General features: G+C 41.8%; 1 protein-coding gene across 1 annotated transcript in view; it reads left to right on the top strand.

Annotated features, from left to right (window-relative positions):
• Positions 1-23,739, top strand: part of VWC2 (von Willebrand factor C domain containing 2) — a 1,458,416-nt gene that overhangs the window by 71,730 nt on the left and 1,362,947 nt on the right. Inside the window, exon 2 of the mRNA XM_073630619.1 lies at positions 18,744-19,499. Coding sequence (XP_073486720.1) covers positions 18,804-19,499 — 696 coding nt within the window. The 5' untranslated portion in view covers positions 18,744-18,803. The remainder of the gene's footprint in view (positions 1-18,743; positions 19,500-23,739) is intronic.

Raw genomic sequence — 23,739 nt, 5'->3', positions numbered from 1 at the left:
GCTCAGATAAGGGTCTGGTATTGATTTTGGGGGGACCCCATGCCATTTTTTTTCAATTTTGGTGTGGGGTTCCCCTTATGATTCATACCAGACCCGAAGGGGCCTGGTATGGATTGGGGGGCCCCTATGCCATTTTTTTTCACTTTTTTACTGCAGCAATGTTTTTTTTTATTCAGCTGTCAGCAGGGAAGCCCCTTGACAACTGATGACTCATCAGTTGTTAAGGATGCAGCGGCCATCTTCCTAACTCCGCTCCTTAACAACCAGCTTTTACTGTGCCCTGATTGTGCAAAGCTTTGACCAATTAGGGTTTAGAATGGCCTGTGCACGCCGCCCAGTAAATTCAGGTGTTCGCCAAACAGGCAATGGCCTGAAACCATTCGCCCAATACTAATGGAAACTATGACACCCAAACCTTTGGGGAACTAGAAACAGAATACCATCTTCCTCCAAAACACCTTCTCTATTACCACCAGGTGATTTCCTACATTTCCCCCTGTTCCAGGGATGCTTACAAAAGATTCCAGCCCTCCATGATCGCTTACTCAACAAACATACTCTATCTCGGATACTTACAAATCACTACAATCTGTTGTAAACAACACCAAACCTGAAGCGTTCTTTTGGGAAATGGCACAATAACTTCCCCAATGATGACTTGGGGAATAAGCTACTGGAAGGTTATCTGAAAGTTTGTAGATATATCACCAATGAAACGTGGAGAGAAACACAACTTGAGTTGATTTATAAAGCGTTTATTCTGTTTCTATCTTCAAAATCATTAACCTACCCTCTAGCATGCCTACAATGTGGTCACCCCAAGCCATCGCTATCGCATAGATTTTGGCAATGTCCTCCAATCTCTGTTTTTTGGGACCAAATAATCAATTTTGTGCTTGGTGTTACAAGCCCTTGCATCTCCAAACACCTCTTTTACTGTTATTTAGCCACAATGTGGCCAAGCACACTAACCCAGGCAAACCAAGCCACAGTATTCCACAGTAGGTACATCTTTATCTTTTGGTTGCCAGGAAAACCATCCTTTCTAAAAACACCCCTTACTGTCATGACGGTCAAAAAAAGAACTCTCTACAGAGAGAAATTGAATACAGAGTCTCAAAATTACACCCCCCACCGAAAAGTTTTTATGAGGTGGTGCTCCTACATAGAATATACCTTTCCCCCATTGAAAATAATGTTGTTAATGTCTTCTTTTCAATACATGGACTGGTATCTCAAGGCCTCTCTGACCCAAATTGAAGATCTCAGTTCCTTGATTTGTATCTTTCAGCCTAGCTATTCATTTTGCATGCATCTTCATTCCTACTGTCAGACCTGTGTTCCTTGGGACAGACCATCTTAGCAGTTTATGCCTTATTTATATGGTTAATGTAGAAGCATAGATAAGAATAACAATTGTAAAGAGTTTACTGATAAGTGTTCCACAAGGGTATGACATAACGTTTACCAGTTAAGAGTCATCCAAACTGTAGGTTGGCTTTCTCCTCCTGTACCATGTGAGACAGGTAACCACTATACTGATATTAGTACCACTTATGTCTTAACACAAGTATGTCAAGATTTTCTCTGACTGTGAATTCTAGAAAAGCAGAATGTATCAATATACTCTTTAGTTTTCATACTACAAGACCACATTATTTTGTCATCATTTTGATTTCCCTGTGTTTTGTATCTTCCAAAACTTCAAATAAAAATATAATAAAAGCAAGGTATAGCAACACCAACCTACAGCCTGTCATCAGGGCAAAGTTATCTGTTACTGTTTTTGAGACAATGGTTCAGAAGTCATATAACTTTGCTCTGAGCAGGCGGGTGAAAATAACATCATCCTAGAGAAGTTCCTTACATTTACCTAAGTTGGAGGAAATTGTTCACATGTCCTGCTTATTTGTTTTCATCATCTGGGGGTAGGGAGTGGGATAGGAGTGGTTGAAGTCTCTGATGTGATTCCATCAATAGTGATGCTAGACCTATCTTTGGGACCTTAGTCTCCTTCAATAACACTTAGATTTCACCAACCGGACCACCTGGACATACCAACGTACTCTGTAAAGTAAAGGTAGGTGTTGCTTCTTGGAAAATGGTGTTGCTTCTTGGAAAATGGGGATGGAGAGAAGGGGAGTGGAAGTGGGTTGCAGTTGCTCAGTTCCTTTAGCGAGGGAGATGGTTATCAAATAACCATGTTGCATGAATTGTTACCCTATATATGCATGTCTAATCTAACAAATGTAATTGTGAAATTTTAAGACAATGTATTGCCAGTGTTAGCAGTAACTCATACTACTATCCATATCCCCTTTTCATTGTTCTGACCCATTTGCTTCTTCCGAGCCTCCCCATTCTTCTTGGGCACTGCACTTTAACCCAAGTCTGGAGAAGTTTAGAAGCCCAGTCTTCCTGAGAAAAAAGAGAAACACAAGATTTACTGGGACAATGGAAAGCAGTAAAGGGAGGATATGTTTACTGACAAAAGGCTGTTCACTGTACTTGACCAATTTAGGGACACTTTTTGAAGGTGGTGGATAAAATTCCTCTAACTGGTCACTTAAAAATTGCTAAGACTAGGGCCTGAGTGCAGCAGAATTTGCTTACAGACATTGCCAACCACCGTTGGCACTGTGTAGCCTGCCAGTGGGTTGGCAAGGCAGGAGATATTCACAGTAGTATTCACTTTACTGTAACCTTTGTTTGTGATTCATGAACCTTTTAAGAAGGTGACCATGGATATCTTTTGGCCACTAGCCATCCTCAGTGGTTCAGGCAAATGATACATCTAGAGGCTGTGGCATTATCCTCCCTCATGGTGGACCAGGTCACTGAGGCTTTGCAGGAAATCTTTATAAAAGTCAGGTTCTCTGCAGAGCTTCTTAGTGATCAAGGCCCGCAGTTTATGTTCTGGTGTAGGCTCTCTGGTAGGAAAATGCATGACACATATTATGGCTAGTCCCTACCACCCACAAATGAACATGAAACAGATGCTGACTGATGACATTTATGGAGCTTAAGGAATAGGACTGGGAATTATATTTACCTAATCTATTATTTGTCTGCAGAGCGGTGCCCTGAGAGTCCACTGGCTTTTTGCTATTTAAACTCCTATATAGAAGGTGAGTGAGAGGACCCTAATGCTGCGTACACACAAGCAGACTTTCCGGCATACTTGATCTGGCGGACCAGAGTCCACCGGACAATCCGATCATGTGTAGGCTTCGGCGGACTTTTTTTCCCCAAAAGTCCGCCGGACCTAGATTTGAAACATGTCTTAAATCTTTCCGTCGGACTCAGTTCGTGACGGAAAGTCCGTTCGTCTGTATGCTGGTCCGACGGAAAGCCCGTTCGTCTGTATGCTGGTCCGACGGACCAGATACGACGCAAAACAAATTTTCCTATTGCGGCGAGCGCGGGGCATACCAGGCCCTTAGGTCTGGTATGGATTTTAAGGGGAACCCCTACGCCGAAAAAACGGCGTGGGGTCCCCCCTAAAATCCATACCAGACCCCAATCCGAGCACGCAGCCCTCAACATGGGGGTGGGTGCTTTGGTGGAGGGGGGCACCCTGCAGGGTCCACCCACCCCAAAGCACCTTGTCCCCATGTTGATGAGGACAAGGGCCTCTTCCCAACAACCCTGGCCGTTGGTTGTCGGGGTCTGCGGGGGGGGGCTTATCATAATCCGGGAGCCCCCTATAATAAGAGGGCCCCCAGATCCTGGCCCCCCACCCTATGTGAATGAGTATGAAGTACATGGTACCCCTACCCATTTACCTAGGGAAAAAGTGTCAATAATAAAACACACTACACAGGTTTTTAAAATAATTTATTAGACAGCTCCGGGGGGTCTTCTTCTGGCTTTGGGGGTCTTCTTCTGACTTCGGGGGTCCCTCCGGTTCCTCTTCTCCCAGGGTCCGGTTGGTTCTTCTCCGCTCTCTCTGGCCTCTTCTCCCGGTGTTCCAGTTCTTCTGCCGGCTCCTCCGCTGTCTTCATGCCGCTCTTTTGCCAGTGGAGGCCTGGACTTCTGGCTTCTTGTCTTCTTGGCTTCTTCCCTCTTCTCCAGATGTTGACACGATGGTCTCTCCGGCTAGACTGCTCTCTGAGCGCTCTGCTGTGACTTATATAGGCGGAGACCCCGCCCCCTTATGCCGTCACAGTCCCTGGGCATGCTTGGACTGTGACGTTTTAGGGGGCGTGGTCAACATCCCCCAGTGACCGATAAGCCCCCCGCCCGCAGACCCCGACAACCAATGACCAGGGTTGTCAGGAAGAGGCCCTTGTCCTCATCAACATGGGGACAAGGTGCTTTGGGGGAGGGGGGCCCTGCACCCACCCCCATGTTGAGGGCATGCGGCCTGGTACGGTTCAGGAGGGGAGGCGTTCGCTCGTCCCCACCCCCTTTCCTGACCGGCCGGGCTGCGTGATCGGATCGGGGTCTGGTGTGGATTTTAGGGGGGACTCCACGCCGTTTTTTTCAGCGTAGGGGGTTCCCTTTATAATCCATACCAGACTTAAGGGCCTCGCAAGGTGTCAATCTCGCCGATAAAAGCGAAGAGATTGACTTCCTTTTCTAGTCCCGTCGTACCCGAGTCATGTTCAAAATGAACGGACTTGTCCGTGTGTGGGCAAATCCATTCATTCTGAAAGTCCGCCGTAACTCTGGTGAAAGTCCGTCGGAAAGACGGGCGGACCTAGCCTGATGGAAAGTCCGGTCATGTGTAGGCAAGTCCGTCCGTTCAGGTAGTCCGCCAGAATGTCCGGCGGAAAGACCGTCAGACCAAGTCGGCTGGAAAGTCCGCTTGTGTGTACGACGCATTATACTTAATCTGAGAGACTAAAGTTGGCAAGATTATCCTCATTTCCCTGAAATTCTCAAGTAAATAACAAAATCTACTGTCTGTGCTAGGTATTTATTGAAAGTATTACATTTGACAAAAAAAAACAGTACAGCTTATGGCGCATTGGCACAAAGCAGATCAGCTATAAAGCAATGAACAACATCATAAACCTTGCTGCAAAGACACTTTATGGACATGGTTGTAGTTTAATGTTTCTAAAGGGAAAAAGAATGCCTTGCTAGAGTACAATATTAAGGATACAGAGTTGGCCAGAACTATAGAGGAAAAAGATTTGGGGATGATTATTTCAGATGATTGCAAAATGGGCAGTGTGGCCAAGCAATGGGAAAAGCCCCCGTGCCCCAATGCACCCATCCCCCATGTTGAGGACATGTGGCCTGGTATGGTTCAGAAGGGGGGGGGGCGCTCGCTGTCCCCCATCTTTCTTGACCTGCTAGGCTGCATGCTCGGATAAGGGTCTGGTATGGATTTTGGGGGGCCCCACACTGTTTTTTTTAAATTTTGGCATGGGGTTCCCCTTAAATACATACCAGACCTGAAGGAACTGGTATGGACTGTGGGGGCGCATGCTGTTTTTTGTAGCATTTCTATTGCCGGGCAATGCCGACATTCTTTTTTTTGCATTCATCTGTCAGTGGGGAAGCCAGCTGACAGATAATGAGTCATCGGTTGTTAAGGACATGGGCAGCCGGCTTCCTGGCCTGCTGAGTAGCAACCAGCTATTCTTCACACAGAATTCAAAGTGGTTGATTGTTTTTCTCCCAATACAAATTCTAATTGATTGGAAAAGTTGGAATTAGTAAGAAAATGAATAAACAAAATAAATGTTAACTGATTTTAATTAAATTCATTACTATTTGTTACTATTTCTTTCGAAAATTCTGATACATCCAAATCTCTGAATAACCAAAATTTGTCCGAATTTGTATTCGGACCGAAACGAATTGCACATGTCTACAAGAATGTAAGTTTGGAGAAAAGAAGGGAATGTGAAGACACGACTGAAACCTTTAACTGTATTAAGGGTGTAAATAAGATTCAGGAAGGCATTTATTTTAATATGAAGCTAAGATCAGGAATACGGGGACAAAAAAAAACTAACTAACAGGAGGAAAGTTTAAAACAAACCTTAAATAGTATTATTGTATGGAAAGAATAGTTGATGCTTGGAATAAACTTCCAGTAGAGGTAATGTGTCAGTTGACAGTAAGTAGCTTCAAACATGCTTTGAATGACAAATATAGATATATCCTCAAGCAAAAAAAAAAAAAAAATATATATATATATAGATATATAGATCTATATATAGATCTATATATCTATATATAGATCTATATAGATCTATATATAGATCTATATTTATACATATATATATATAGATATATATATATATATATATATATATATATATACAGTGGGAACGGAAAGTATTCAGACCCCCTTACATTTTTCACTCTTTGTTATATTGCAGCCATTTGCTAAAATCATTGTAAGTTCATTTTTTTTCCTCATTAATGTACACACAGCACCCCATATTGACAGAAAAACACAGAATTGTTGACATTTTTGCAGATTTATTAAAAGAGAAAAACTGAAATATCACATGGTCCTAAGTATTCAGACCCTTTGCTCAATATTTAGTAGAAGCACCCTTTTGATCTAATACAGCCATGAGTCTTTTTGGGAAAGATGCAACAAGTTTTTACACCCGGATTTGGGGATCCTCTGCCATTCCTCCTTGCAGATCCTCTCCAGTTCTGTCAGGTTGGATGGTAAACGTTGGTGGACAGCCATTTTTAGGTCTCTCCAGAGATGCTCAATTGGGTTTAAGTCAGGGCTCTGGCTGGGCCATTCAAGAACAGTCACAGAGTTGTTGTGAAGCCACTCCTTCGTTATTTTAGCTGTGTGCTTAGGGTCATTGTCTTGTTGGAAGGTAAACCTTAGGCCCAGTCTGAGGTCCTGAGCACTCTGGAGAAGGTTTTCGTCCAGGATATCCCTGTACTTGGCCGCATTCATCTTTCCCTCGATTGAAACCAGCCGTCCTGTCCCTGCTGCTGAAAAACACCCCCACAGGATGATGCTGCTACCACCATGCTTCACTGTTGGGACTGTATTGGACAGGTGATGAGCAGTGCCTGGTTTTCTCCCCACATACCGCTTAGAATTAAGGCCAAAAAGTTCTATCTTGGTCTCATCAGACCAGAGAATCTTATTTCTCACCATCTTGGAGTCCTTCAGGTGTTTTTTAGCAAACTCCACGCAGGCTTTAATGTGTCTTGCACTGAGGAGAGGATTCCGTCGGGCCACTCTGCCATAAGGCCCCGATTGGTGGAGGGCTGCAGTGATGGTTGACTTTCTACAACTTTCTCCCATCTCTCGACTGCATCTCTGGAGCTCGGCCACAGTGATCTTTGGGTTCTTCTTTACCTCTCTCACCAAGGCTCTTCTCCCCCGATAGCTCAGATTGGCCGGACGGCCAGCTCTAGGAAGGGTTCTGGTCGTCCCAAATGTCTTCCATTTAAGGATTATGGAGGCCACTGTGCTCTTAGGAACCTTAAGTGCACCAGAAATTTTTTTGTAACCTTGGCCAGATCTGTGTCTTGCCACAATTCTGTCTCTGAACTCTTCAGGCAGTTCCTTTGACCTCATGATTCTCATTTGCTCTGTGAGCTGTAAGGTCTTATATAGACAGGTGTGTGGCTTTCCTAATCAAGTCCAATTAGTATAATCAAACACAGCTGGACTCAAATGAAGGTGTAGAACCATCTCAAGGATGATAAGAAGAAATGGACAGCACCTGAGTTAAATATATGAGTGTCACAGCAATGGGTCTGAATACTTAGGACCATGTGATATTTCAGTTTTTCTTTTTTAATCAATCTGCAAAAATGTCAACAATTCTGTGTTTTTCTGTCAATATGGGGTGCTGTGTGTACATTAATGAGGAAAAAAAAATAACTTAAATGATTTTAGCAAATGGCTGCAATATAACAAAGAGTGAAAAATTTAAGGGGGTCTGAATACTTTCCGTTCCCACTGTATATAGATAGATAGATAGATAGATAGATAGATAGATAGATAGATAGATAGATAGATAGATAGATAGATAGATAGATAGAAACTGTACATACTGTGTATAACAAATATGGTAGACTTGATGGATCACTTGATCTTTTTTTTTTTTTTTTTTTTTTTTTTTTTTTTATATCACTGTTCTATGTTTCTATGTTTCTTATAAGCTAGCCATAAATCAGACAAGATACAAGTACACATCTAGGAGTTTGGTTTTTCACCTGAGATTAACCAGAGCTAACACTACACATAATCCTACACATAATCCATAATTCCTGCTGTGATTCCTTCTGTTGCATTCATAAAACATAGTTACATTATTGTATAGGAAAATAACAATCAGTTAGATGCCAAACATGCCTATGTTACAAAGTGCAGAAGGCTTATAAAAACACATTTCATATTCTAAGACAAAATTTACATATGATTTACAGTATATTTGGTGTTTGTCAATTTATAACATCATTTTGTTCAATAACCTGTTGTTTTGTGGAAGATTTGTGTGGAGATAGTGGAACCTTGTCACCCAGAAATATAGATTTTTTTAGAATAATTGGCATTGAAGGGGTGTGTGGTGGTACACTTCACACACCTCAGGCTCTTTGATTGGTTGTGTTATCTCTGCACATGTCCTGTCAAGGGACCAGAAAAGATGGTTGCATTTGCAGGTCTGTGGCTCTTGCTTACCTTCAGAACTATGAACGAATGCTAAGAGTCATTTAAGAGAACAAAACATGTATATATATTTTTCATTTTTACACCCATTTTTTCCCCAAATTATGGGGTGGAGTACCATGTTGATGAGGACAAGCTCCTTTTACTAGTAAAGGTGTACCCAAATGCCATCACACCCCGTATGAGAAAAGGTATGGGTATATAGTGTAATGTAGAGTTTAAATACGAACACAGAGACAGTTTTTGACACGTCTTATTCAAAAAGAAAAAAAAAGTCTTAGATTGTAAATCCATGATGCCCAATACCCACTGAAAAAAAAAATCAGCCCTACTTCCATAATGCCACTCAGCAAATGACTGTTACATGAGCTATCATTGGCAATTTAGGGAAAGGGTCAGGATAGATGGGGGTGTGACCATTACCCAAATATTTATTCAATGATGTAATTCTTGTGATCCCCACCCATTTGCTTCCATGGTCATAAAAGTGAATGCGCCAGGTGATATTGGTCGTTGGAATGGACATGGTGGTGCAAGCACACGCTGGTTCCTTAACAATCATTCCACATCAATCAAGCTCATCCCTGTTCACAAGTTTATGTGCACAGTCTGGGCACAAGTACACTTTAAAAATGAACTCTAGTAGAGGTGAACTCTACTTAGGTGAAGTAAAGGACCTGCTTACCTGCTGAAAGAAAGGTGGCAGGAGACTAATAATAAGTCAAATTCAGGTACGTGCACTTACCTTTGAAAACACACTTAGATGTGTTACTTACTGAGAGGTTCCTTAAGATTGTATACAAGTTTCAAATATTCTACTCTTCTTATTGCAATACCTACATTGCACAGGTTTTGTTAATGAAGACAGATACTCCCATCCCCAGTCAGTTTAGGAAAGAGTGTGATAAGGCAAACATCACTTTCTTGTGAACCAACAAAGATTGGAATCTACAACAAAGTTTACTTAACATCCTTGCACATTTTATAGTTTGTCCAGATGGAATTGCTTTATTTTTTTCTTAACAAAACTGTAGTTTCACTTAAGAATAGCAGGTGTATGGAGATTAATTATGTATACCCCGGGGGTCTTCTCAGCATCCATATTATCCTTTTTCTGGAAAAAATAAAGGACAGAATTGAAAATCTGTCCTGGTATACTGGCTACAAAATAACTAAAGTATCATTACAGAGTGCAGTGAGTGTTATTATATCTTTCTGTTTGAATGTGTTACTTTCTTTCTAGTATTAGGAACAGTGAAAGCAATTTCATTGATTTTGTTTTCTCTGTTCTGCTGAATTTGTACAAATGCTGATGCTTTTATTTTGTATAGCAAGACTATCATGTTTAAATAATGATCCAAGTACAGATTATGGTGGAACCAATAAATGGTGTTAAATAATCATCTGCATAGATTTAAAGCAGAACTTCACTCTTGCATTCAACATTGACTATTTTTAATACTTATACTGCTAGCATTAGTAAATGGATAAGGAATATGTCATATTATCATATTTACTTGTTTTAATTTTTTTTTGCATTTCTTCAATTTGTCCAATTTTCCAGGTTTAGGCAAATTATGTCATACATCCCAGTAGTCTTCAGGAGGGGGGAGGGGTTTTATCAGCTAAGTTTTTGGTTTGTGGTGCTGCAGTGTACTTCCACTTTAAGACAGGTAAAGTACAGTGCTCCAAAGAGCACACATTGTTACCTGTTAATTTTGATTATGTAGATTTTCTTTTAACCACTTGACAACTGGGCATTTAAACCCCCCTAGTGACCAGACCAATTTTCAGCTTTCAGTGCTCTCACACTTTGAATGACAATTACTCAGTCATGTAATACTGTACCCAATTTTTTTGTCCCTTTTTCATACAAATAGAGTTTTCTTTTGGTGGTATTTGATCACCTCTGGGTTGTTTATTTTTGTGCTATAAATGAAAAAAGACCGAAATGTTGAAAAAAAACACATTTTCCTTTGTTTCTGTGATAAAATTTAGCAAATTATTAATTTTTCTTCATAAATTTTGCCCACAATTTATACTGCTACATATCTTTGGTAAAAATAACCCAACTTAGTGGATATTATTTGGTCTGTGTGCAGGCCCGGATTTACTCCCTTTGCCGCCCCAAGGCCGGGTCCTTCAATGCCGCCGCCCCCCCACACACGCACACACCACCATTCTCGTCCTTTATCGATGACTGCTACAATAGATCAATTAAAAACATATCTCCACACACGAAAACACTGAAAATAACTGGCTTTAATTGTACAGACTGAAAATACTCTGTAATGCAGAAAATGCCTTTTACAGTTTATAGCAGTAAGAAACTCTCTACAATGTTTTAGTTCTAACTTTTCTTTTCGCAAACTCATCGATAATATCTTTGTAGGACAAAGTATTTAAAAGTTCTGACTCAATGGCAAGTAAAGCTAAACTGTTCAGTCTTTCTTGACCCAAAGATGACCGTAAATAGTTCTTTATGCAAATACATTTCATTCATTTTTATGCACCACAGCTCAGTTGCAGTGCATAGAAACAGTATGCATTTTGTACCACACTGCTCAGCACGTAGTGGCGCTGTTGCAGTGTGAACAGGACACATAGAAAACAATTGTTTTCTATTGCCCTTGCAGAGACCTGTGTTTTGCTAGTGCAGAAATCACAGATCCCTTTTACATCAGTGTCTTCAGTCCCCCCCTTCACATCACATCACTGACCCCCTTTTACAGCAGTGTCCTTAGCCCCCCCCTTATGTCACATCCCCCCCTGCCTCATCACAAACCCCCATCACAGACCCCCATTACAGACTGACCCATCACAGACTGACCCATCATAGACCCTCCCATCACAGACTGACCCCCCAAATCACAGACCCCCCCATTACAGACTGACCTGACCTATAGCAGACCCCCCATCATAGACTGACCCCCACAACACAGACTGACCCCCATCACAAACTGGTCCTGACCCATCACAGACTCCCCATCACAGACCCCAATCACAGACTCACCCCCCAAATCACAGACTGACCCCTCAAATCACAGACTGGGGTCAGTCTGTGATACGGTCAGAGGCTGAAGACATGATACAAGAGACGTCAGAGACTGCAGAAATGATACAAGAGATGGTCAGAGACTGCAGACATGATACAAGAGATGGTCGGAGACTGTAATCATAGTACAGGAGATGGTCAGAGACTGCAGACATGATACAAGAGATGGTCAGAGACTGTAGACATGATACAAGAGACGTCAGAGACTGCAGACATGATACAAGAGATGGTCGGAGACTGCAGACAGACTACAGGAGATGGTCAGAGACTGCAGTTCCTATGGACGTTAGTAGATAATGGCTGATTGGCCCTCTCACCTGACCCAGTGATCCAGCAATGGTTCCTCTTATCAGGAGTCAGCTCACTCTGAATTGCCTGTGGCGACTCTGCTGGGTAGCACCCAGATCTGTATTCTGGCAATGACTCCATTCCTTTCTCCGCCAGGGATGGTGCTAGGCTGTGTGGCTTTCCCTCTGGTGGCGCAGGGCAACGGGATTCTCTCTCTGATGGTGTTCTCTCAGCACTGCCCTCTCCCTCTGGAGCCCTGGGTGTACTTTCCTGGGTGTAGACCCCCCAGGACAACCCCCCCTCTTTTAGTACAGACCCCCCAGGACAAACCCCCCCTCCATTAGTACAGAACCCCCAGGACAACCCCCCTCCATTAGTACAGACTCCCACAGGACAAACCCCACCTCCATTAGTGCAACCCCCCCAGGACAAACCCCCCCTCCATTAGTACAGACCCCCACCAGGACAAACCCCCCCTCCATTAGTACAGACCCCCACCAAGACAAACCCCCCCTCCATTAGTACAGACCCCCACAGGACAAACCCCCCTCCATTAGTACAGACCGCCCAGGACAAAACCCCCTCTCTTCATTAGTGCAGACCCCCAGGACAAACCTCCCCTTCATTAGTACAGACCCCCCAAGACAAACACCCCCTCCGTTAGTACAGACCCCCCTCAGGACAAACCCCCTCCATTAGTGCAAACCCCCAGGACAACCCCCCTCCATTAGTACATACCCCCCAGGACAAACCCCCCCTCCATTAGTACAGACCCCCCAGGATAAACCCCCTCCATTAGTACAGACCCCCAAGGACAAACCCCCATCCATTAGTACAGACCTCCGTGATAATCCCCCCTCCATTAGTACAGACCCCCCTAGGACAACCCACCCATTAGTAGAGACCCCCAGGACAAACCCCCCTCCATTAGTACAGACCCCCAGGACAATCCCCCTCCATTAATAGAGACCCCACCCAGGACAACCCCCCCTCCATTAGTACAGACCCCCCAGGACAACCCCTCTGCATTAGTACAGACCCCCCCAGGACAACCCCCCTCTATTAATACAGACCCCCCAGGACAAACCCCCCTCCATTAGTAAAGACCCCCCAGGACAAACCCCCCTCCATTAGTACAGACCCCCCAGGACAAACCCCCTCCATTAGTACAGACCCCCCAGGACAACCCCCCTCCATTAGTACAGACCCCCCAGCACAACACCCACTCCATTAGTACAGACCCCCCCAGGACAAACCCCTCTCCCTTCATTAGTGCAGACCCTCCAGGACAACCCCCCCTTCATTAGTACAGACCCCCCAAGACAAACACCCCCTCTGTTAGTACAGACCCCCCAGGACAAACCCCCTCCATTAGTACAAACTCCCCCAGGACAATCCCCCTCCATTAGTAGAGACCCCCCAGGACAAACCCCCCTCCATTAGTACAGACCCCCAGGACAACCCCCCTCCATTAGTACAGACCCCCCAGGACAAACCCCCCTCTATTAGTACAGACCCCAGGACAAACCCCCCTCCATTAGTACAGACCCCCCAGGACAAACCCCCCCTCCATTAGTACAGACCCCCAGGACAAACCCCCCTCCATTAGTACAGACCCCCCAGGACAAACCATTAGTGTACATTAAAACACCCGGGTGGCAGCTGGAGAGGAGAGGGCAGTGTGCAGCTGTGCCACCCGGGTGGAGAACAGATGGAGACAGGCTTGGGCAGGAGTGAGGGACAGAGGAGGAGAACACGTCAGTCACAGACCGCCCTGCCCCCCAGCGATGTCACTGCGCGGCTGGTCTCTCTCCACACAGAGACCAGCCATTCCGATCTCCGGTGTCTGCTCTCCTTCTCTGACAGGAGGAGGGAGGGGGGATGGGCTTGAGCCTCAAAAAATACAGCAGCAGCAGCGGTGACCTCAGAGGGAGCTGCCTCTGGACACAGAGAAGGAGGAGGGAGAGGAGCACTCTGGTGCTTCAGTGCCCCCACCTCTCTGGCGCCCAGGTGCGCTGCACCCCACCTGGGATCGGCCCTGCATGCTGCTATGTTAGTGGGGGGGCGGCCACGAAAGCCGGCGCCACCCCTGCACCACTGCCGCCCCGAGGCCTGGTGGCCTTGTGGAAAATCCGGCCCTGTCTGTGTGAAAGTTAGAGAGTCTACAAACTGTGGTGCAAATCATAAAAAATTGATCACACCTGATGTACTGGTGGCCTGTCTCATTTCTTGTGACCCTAACAAGCCAGGAAAGTAAAAATACCCCCCAAATGACCCCTTTTTGGAAAGTAGACATTCCAAGGTATTTAGTAAGATGCATGGTGAGGTTTTTGATGTTGTCATTTTTTCCCACAATTCTTTGCAAAATGAAGATTTTCTTTTTCCCACAAAATTGTCATTGTAATAGGTTATTTCTCTCACATGGCATGTATATACCACAAATGATGCCCCAAAATACATTCTGCTACTCCTCCTGAGTATTATGATACCACATGTGGGGGACTTTTTCACATCCTAGCCACATAGAGAGGCCAAACATGCAGGGAGCACCATCACGTGTTCCAGGAGCATAAATTACACATCTAACTTGTTGACTACCTATTACACTTTTGAAGGCCCTGGAGAACCAAGACAATGACACATGACACTGATGTGGCACTGATGACAGATGGCACTGATACGTGGCACTGATGGCACGTGACACTGATGTGACACTGATGACAGATGGCACTAATATATGACACTGATGACACTGATGACAGATGGCACTAATATGTGGCACTGATGACACGTGACACTGATGTGGCACTGATGACAGATGGTACTAATACGTGGCACTGATGACAGATGGCACTAATACGTGGCACTGATGGCAGATCATACTAATATGTGGCACTGATGACAGATGATACTAATATGTGGCACTGATGACACGTGACACTTATGTGGCACTGATGACAGATGGCACTGATACGTGGCACTGATGACTTGTGACACTGATAACAGATGGCATGTGACACAGACAGATGGCACTGATGACAGATGGCACTGATATGTGGCACTGAGGACACATAACACTGATAACAGATGGCATGTGACAATGACAGGTGGCACTGGGGACAGGTTGCACTGGAGACAGGTGGCACAGGAGACAGGTGGCACTGATAGGTGGCACTGGGGACAGATGGCACTGACAGGTGGCACTGGGGACAGATGGCACTGATAGGAGGCCCTGGGGACAGGTGGCACTGGGGACAGATAGCACTGATAGGTGGCACTGGGGACAGTTGGCACTGATAGGTGGCACTGGAAACAGATGGCACTGACAGGTGCCACTGGGGACAGATGGCACTGATAGGGGGCACTGGGGACAGATGGCACTGATAGGTGGCACTGGGGATGGGTGGCACTGGGGACAAGTGTTTGTGGCACTGTGTTAGTGTTCACTCACGTTTCACTGACGCTGCAGCTACAGGTCGCTCTCCCTCCTCACACACGGTCTCTGTGTGAGGAGGAAGAGCCGGCAATGAGAGATGATCTCATATGTTTACATATGAGATCATCTCTCACTGGACACTCCGATCGAGTGCTAAATGGCCGCTGTGATTGGCCATTTAGCACGATCTGTGAATGGCTGCATCCAAGGGATACGGCCAACACAGATTTTCCTCTGATGCATGCCTGCGGCGGCGTGCAGGGAGAAAGTAAACAGGAGGACGTCCAGGGAATTGAGCGCTGCGCTGTAGCCATCTTTCGGCACAAAGTGGTTAATTTATTAAGTATATTTAAATCTTATTTTACATTATTATACAATATGCATAGCCGTACAATTCTTTTTCTTTATATACAAGGTGAATCTACTCACAGATACCCTACATTATGGTGTTGCCTGGGTTTAAACATTAAGGCTCGGTTCACACTGGTGCGATGCAGGAACCACCATGATTCCTGTGCGGATTCCTGGATCACATCTGACTTGCAGGAAGTTTACAATGCTCTCTGGGAACCGCTGCAGGTGTCACTATAAAGTTAATGACCGAAAAATATCCGGATAGCCGCACTCCAAGTTGGTGTCTTTTATTGAATGGAAAACAGTATATACAGCATATGAAAAAAAGTATGGAAAAATATAAATGTAATAATAAAAATAAATATAATACTAGAAAACGTATAACATAACATATATGAGATTGTGTATATAGAATCCTTAAACACATATTTGATATGTGCATAAATGTGCAATAGTGTTTATATTGTTGCAGGAATACCAGAGGAAAAGAATATATGTAATCATAGCAGAGTACTGCCCACATGACAGCAAGGAATGGTCTTGTTAAAGGAAGATTATATTAAATAAAATACAATATACCTACGTCAAATTAAATAATGTATATATGCATAAACAGATGAGAACCTTGTTGGCATTCAAACTAATCCTACAGTACTCCTGTGACAACAAAGAAAAGGGGAAAATTTAAAAAAGAACATCTCTACTCTATAAGCATGATAATTACAATGTAAATATAACTTTACTGTAGAGGAAAAAAAAAAGAGGCAAATTTCCGAACATTATACTAAAAAGCAATAATCACAAAAGTGATCTCAAAATTGATCACAAAATGATCACAAAATTGATCATAAAAATATATATATATGTTATGTAATCTGTTTTCTAGTATTATATTTATTTTTATTATTACATTTATATTTGTTCCTACTTTTTTCATGTTTATATGTGCTTTCTTTTTCTTTCTTTATATATGAATTCATGTGTTCCCATTATCATTGTGAGTGTTCAAATCTAATTGGGTACACATGATATCACATGCATGATTACTCAGGTTTTATGTCTATATATATATATATATATATATATATATATATATCAGTGTTCTGTGACTGTTTATTTAGCTATGACTAAGCACCAGTAAAGAGGTTTGAAACGCGTCAGTTTTTCATCTGTGATTCTGTATGCTGTATGTACTGTTTTCCATTCAATAAAAGACATCAACTTGGAGTGCCACTATCCGGATCTTTTCCGTTCACTTGCAACTTGCATACAGAGCCAGTACCCGCCAGGTGCAGGGGAGGTGAATCTTTTGGAATTGCTACCTGGAGCGGTATATCACCTTCATAAAGTTAATGGCATACCTCAATTAGTTTGCAGAATGCAGAGCAAACTGTGGAATCAGATTGCATGGGTCTGAACACCCATGCAATCCAGTTCCAGGATCCTGCACCATTTTGGTGCAAAAGTGATGCAATTTCAGCCATACAAAGTGTATGGCTGAATTTGAATCGCACAGATATCGCATGTGATGTGCACATCAATGCGGTGCAAATAACATGCAACATCTTGCATCGCATTAGTGTGAACCCAGCCTCAGTTCTTGCATTTAAATGTCAGTACTTTAGGTATAAGCCTGCAGCAGAAGATATTTTTGTCAGACTTTTGTAATTTTATTTTATGATTCTGCTGTGGACAAAATGAGAGAAATCTCCCAACCTGGCTATTGTATTTAGACAGCTATCACACACTCCAGCCTAAATCCCCCAACAGTGGCTGCATCAGATTGGATGCAGTAACTATATGGTCCTCCTCCTGGTACCGATTGGGCTACCCACTGCTTGAATTTTGCCTGATTAAGCATGAATCATTATGATGACAACAATAATGTCATAATATTTTTGTTAATGTGAATTAAGTAAGAACCCCACAAAAAAAAAAAAAAAAGGTTTGCATAGTGGTTAATTGCTGTTATACTTACCTTTCAGGCTGTCTTGTGGACATTTCCCTTGATATATATTACCAATGATCTCCTTCCTAATGCTTGATGTCACTATATCACTCACAGAGCCCTGATCTCAGTCGCTGCTGTGATAGAAAACAGATTGTGCATGCATGGTTAGGCAAGCCAAGTTCTTATTGCTGTTCAGACTTCCTGACATCTAGGCAAGATGTAGAGGGGAAGCCTGTTGTAGAAGCCTGTTGTAGAAGCAGCATCAAAAGGAGTCAGAATAATTTTTAAAAATTAAAAATTTTGAAAAGCACATGTAATGCATGTTGAAATGTTAAATGTCATTTAAGGTAAACTAATGCTTTAAGTTAAAAGTATGTGTGTAAAGCAAATACTTTTTTTTGTTTTTGAAGGTGTGTGGAAGGTTCAGAACCCCTGTGAAGTTTTAATTACAGTTTGTATTGTCATTTACCCTCTGTATTTTTTTGGTGGCCATTTTTTTGGGAATCATTCTTCCTCCATTCTTAACAACTTCTAAAATATCTTCTAGACAAAGAGTGTGCATTGTTTTAAGTGATCTGTCTAACTCAAAGATTTGTATTATATGAAGAAGCATAAAGCAGAACTTTTGTGTAGTAACCAAAAGCAGGAAGCAGAGCCTACCTATATCATGATCAAATATGACTTCCCTTTTGTACATTGATGTATTTATAAATTATACAGCAAAAAAAAGAGATATTAACATGTATACCAAGCTAACCTTATTCACAGTTATATCTAAAAAAACATTACCCAACATACAGTACATTAAAGCAGAATATTTCAGCCAACTTATAGGTACAGTAGTGGGAGCAAGAAGGGCATTCAATTTTTAGGGTAATTTCACTGTAGCATATATTCCTATAAGGGCCCTTGGAGTATGTATAACTTAAAGTGCTCTATATACCCTTACCAATACTTAAAATGAATATTAGCAAGAATTCTTTCTAAAGTTATATATGACTAAAAAGTAATGAACAGAGACTGTTATCTTCTTCTATCACAGGAATCGATCCTGCTGGCCAACACTGAATGAAGGAGCCTACACCTGGTGATAACATAGGAAATGCCAAGCTCCACTGTAATGGCAATTGGAGCTCTCTCCAGCTCTCTTATTGTAACTTGTTGCCTAATGGTTGCCCTGTGCAACCCAACTATATATGTACAAAACATTACACAAACGGATCAACAGCAAATGAAAAACAGCCAAGACAAGAAGGAGCATGTGGTTCATGGCAGTCAAAACCAAACACATACAGGTAAATTAAATGAAAACAAAATAGAGAAAGAAGAAACAATGAAAGAGTGGAAAAATAAAATGAACAAAACTTTAATAAGCAAGGATGTTTTAAGCAGACAAAAACAGACTCTGAACACTCAGACGTTGAGTAGTAAATTAGTTAATACAATACAAGTACAATCAGATGTTGTACAAGATCAGCCTATGGAGGACTTATCGATTTTGGATCCTGTCAGCACACCTGAAGTTCCAGAGGAATATGTCTATCCAGACTATCGGGGTAAAGGCTGCGTGGATGAGAGTGGATTTGTGTATGCTATTGGGGAAAAGTTTACACCTGGACCTTCAGCTTGTCCATGTCGCTGCACAGAGGAGGGACCACTTTGCATTCAACCAGAATGCCCTAGGCTGCACCCACGCTGTATTCAAATTGACAACAGCCAGTGCTGCCCACAGTGCAAAGAAAAGAAGAATTACTGTGAATTTCGAGGAAAAACATATCAGTCCTTGGAAGAATTTATGGTGAGTCATATTATTATCAATGAAAAATACATTTACATGTGAAAAACAGATATACAGTATTTGAACAACTAAAATATACCTTTTGTGCTAAAAATAAGTTAAAGCAACACATGAACATATACTGTGTAGGTAATATAAAACAACAAATTTACTAAATGGTTAATTTTTCCCCATCCTGCTTGGATTTGTGAAATGTAATGTTAAATTGTATTGAAAAGCACATTTCCAAAAAAGCTCCGTAAAGCTAAAATATGCAGTGATTATATAGTTACATAGCTGGCAAGGTTGAATAAAGACACCAGACCATCCAGTTAAACGTGTGTGTGTGCGTGTATGTCATTATCATTTTCAATATCTCTGAAAATTGTGTTTGCTAAGAAACACATCTAAAAGTTTTATTGAATTTATCTACAATCCCTACTGACACCACCATCTGTGGAAGGGAGTTTGACATCCTCACCATATTAACATTAAAGAACACCTTGCGCAGTTTAAGATTGAACCAGTTCTCATCTAGCTTCATTCAGTGGCCACATTCCTTCTTTAGAGACCTCAGATTAAAAGAAAAGTGTGAGATAGAAAAATAAAATACACACACACATACTCACCTAGGTGGTTGCAGCATGCTTCTGATGCTGCATCTGTACCCCACTACCGCTACATCAAGAACTGAGTGATCAAAGACCACTGATTGCTCAGTTCTTGGTCTTCGGTGAGCAGAAAGCCAGTGACTGTCTGATCTTCCCCTCCAGTGCTCACTGGAATGTTGGGCTGTAGAGAGGGCCGGAGTGGCTGGCTCTGGCTCTCACTAGTGCAGGTGTCAGTCAGACATCTGGGTGGATCCCAACATTGAAGTAGGGATTTCTCCAAAGTCTGGACTTTGTTGACATCAGCCAACAGAGGACTTTAGCCCACTGTTGGCTGAATACTGGTCACAGGAGTGCAGAAAGGACTGCAATTGTGTAATCCCAAGGAGAAGGAGGGCCAAAAAATGTGTGGCCCTCCTTCTCCCTTAAATAGTTTCTTCCCAATGAGTCTGAATATTGCCATCATATCCCATTCTTGGATATGTTCTAGATGTTAGATTGACTGGTCTGTAATTCCCAGATATATATTTTGGCCCTTTTCAAATATTGGTACCACATTTGATTTTTGCCAGTAAGATTTCTTTAAAAATTAAAACATATATTTAATTTATTCAAAATAATTACTGTACTATTTTTGCACCTATGCTAAAGGCCAAAATGTGGAATACACGGAAATGACGGCTAAAGACATGAATAGCAGCATGTAGGGAGAGGGTGTTGCAAAATAGGTACATTTTAATGTATAGTATTTTTCTCTTGCAAAAGCTCCAAGAACTATATTGTAATGCTAAGGACGGTTAAATTAAATGTGCATATATAAATATATAGCTTTTAACAATGTTTACAGATAAAAGATATAAAAGTAACATGATCTTGGTTTTTAATTACTAATTTCTAATGTACATAGGAACGATCATATGTACAGATCTCATGGGCAGGCTCTTTTTTCTGCTTTGTTGTGCTACAAAACAAATGTACCCTACTACCTCTCCTGCCTCTCTATCAATTACATATTCAATTTTTTACTAAATAAAACAATGCACTATATACAGTATGTTGCTGGTATTTTCAGTCAGAAGTAAGCACCATTTTGTTTGTGAGACTTTTTACAGACAGGTATATACAGTATTTTCCCAGATTTGCTTAGTTTAAAAATAAAGTTTATTTATGTAGTAAAATAGCTGTTTTTTTTAAAATGTGGGTGAAATTTAAAATAATTAAAATAATATTATATTCATGTATCTACAACCTACGTAGAGCAGAAGATCTAGAAGCTGGTATATATCTAAAGGAATCAATATTTGTTTGAGAGTGCCAGTTGTAGCAGTTGATTCTTATTACAGGTTTATTAAAAACTAGAGGTGAAACATTGGCGATTCATTTTGTTCCAACATATCAAGTAGAACTACCATCATCTGGCTTAAATTAAGTGAGGAGACCTTGAGTGCCTATCCTGTTTCCAGTTGCTACATAAATGTCAGTATGTTCTCTAGCAAAAACAGAACTCATTTACAGCTTTATTTTCCAAAGCTTAGATATAGTTGAATGTTATAGAATTATTTATTCCAAAATACACTGAGCTAAATCAGGCTCTTTTGCTGCTTGGAATAAATAGCTCAGAAATATTAGACTATATATTTGCTCTAAACCAGCAATTATAGACAAAGAGCTGACTCATGGTTATAAAGGCAATGATTTTCCTGACTCCACCCACTATCATATAATGAGGAATAATCCAGTTGATTTTTGGACTAAGATGAAGATGATGACATGTAAATACATTGATAATGCACTGATTTAAAAACAAATATTTGCGTTTGGATAAAATGTCAGTACTACTTGTGCCTGATATCACCTTCTGTCGAAATACTCATAATAAAAAAGTAATACCTTATTCTTTCCCTTATACAGTGCCTTGAAAAAGTATTCATGCCCCTTGAAATTTTCCACATCTTGTCATGTTATAACTAAAAACGTAATTGTATTTTATTGGGATTCTATGTGACAGACCAACACAAAGGGGCACATAATTGTGAAGTGGAATGAAAATTGTAAATGGTTTTCAATTTTTTTTACAAATAAATATGTGAAAAGTGTGGCGTGTATTTGTATTCAGCCCTCTTTTCTTCCGATACCCCTAACTAAAATCTAATGGAACCAACTGCCTTCAGAAGTCACCTAATTAGTAAGTAGAGTCCACCTGTGTGTAATTTAATTTCGGTCTAAATACAGCTGTTCTGTGAAGCCCTGTAACATAGATTGTTAGAGAACCTTAGAGAACAAACAGCATCATAAAGGCAAAGGCACACACCAGACAGGTCAGGGATAAAGTTGTGAAGATTTTTAAAGCAGGGATAGCTTATAAGAAATATCCCAAGAATTTAACATTTCATGGAGCACTGTCCAATCCATCATCCAAAAATGGAAAGAGTATGGCACAACTGCAAACCTACCAAGACATGGCCATCCACCTAAATTGACAGGCAAGGAGAGCATTAATCAGAGAAGCAGACAAGAGGCCCATGGTAACTCTGGAGGAGCTGCAGAGATCCACAGCTCATGTGGGAGGATCTGTCCGCAGGACAGCTATTAGTTGTGCACTCTACAAATCTGGCCTTTATGGAAGAGTGGCAAGAAGAAAGCCATTGTTAAAAGAATGCCAAAAGAAGTCTCATTTGCAGTTTGGGTGAAGACATGTGGGGGATACAGTAAACATGTGGAAGAAGGTGCTCTGGTCAGATGAAACCAAACTGAACTTTTTGGCCTAAAAGTAAAATCCTATGTGTGGCAGAAAACTAACACTGCACATCACCCTGAACACACCATCGCCACAGTGAAACATGGTGGTGACAGCATCATGTTGTGGGGATACTTTTCTTCAACAGGGACAGGGAAGCTGGTCAGAGTTAATGGGAAGATGGATGGAGCCAAATACAGGGCAATCTTAGAAGAAAACCTGTTAGAGTCTGCAAAAGACTTGAGACTGGGGCGGAGGTTCAACTTCCAGTAGGAAAAAGACCCTAAACATACAGCCAGAGCTACAATGTAATAGTTTATATCAAAATATATTCATGTGTTAGAGTGGCCCAGTCAAAATCCAAATCTAACTGAGAACCTGTGGCAAGGCTTGAAAATTGCTGTTCACAGATTCTCTCCATCCAATCTGACAGAGCTTGAACTATTTTGCAAAGAAGAATGGGCAGAAATGTCACTCTCTAGATGTACAAAACTGGTAGAGACATACCCAAAAAGACTTGCAGCTGCAATTGCAGTGAAAGGTGGTTCTACAAAGTATTGACTCAGGGGGTCTGAATACAAATGCATGGCACACTTTTCACATATTTACGTATTTGTAAAAAATGTTGAAAACCATTTATCATTTTCCTTCCACTTCAGAATTATGTGCCAAGTGTGGAAAATGTCAAAGGGTATGAATACTTACTCAAGGCACTGTAAGTGGGAAAATATATTTTACATGCTCCTACTGTAAACTGTGCATACAAAACTCTTGTTTCAAAATATACGAAAAAAATACAAAGTTTCTGGAGGGATTGGTTTGCATCTCACACTTTAACTATGTCTTACCGCAATGTTTTATATTTCCTAGGGTTATATAATAGGTACCCCCATGAATTAGCAGAATAAACATGCTC

Source organism: Aquarana catesbeiana, linkage group LG05 (assembly GCF_042186555.1).
Source record: "Aquarana catesbeiana isolate 2022-GZ linkage group LG05, ASM4218655v1, whole genome shotgun sequence".
Lineage (NCBI taxonomy): Eukaryota > Metazoa > Chordata > Amphibia > Anura > Ranidae > Aquarana > Aquarana catesbeiana.
This window is presented reverse-complemented; position numbering and strand designations above follow the sequence as displayed.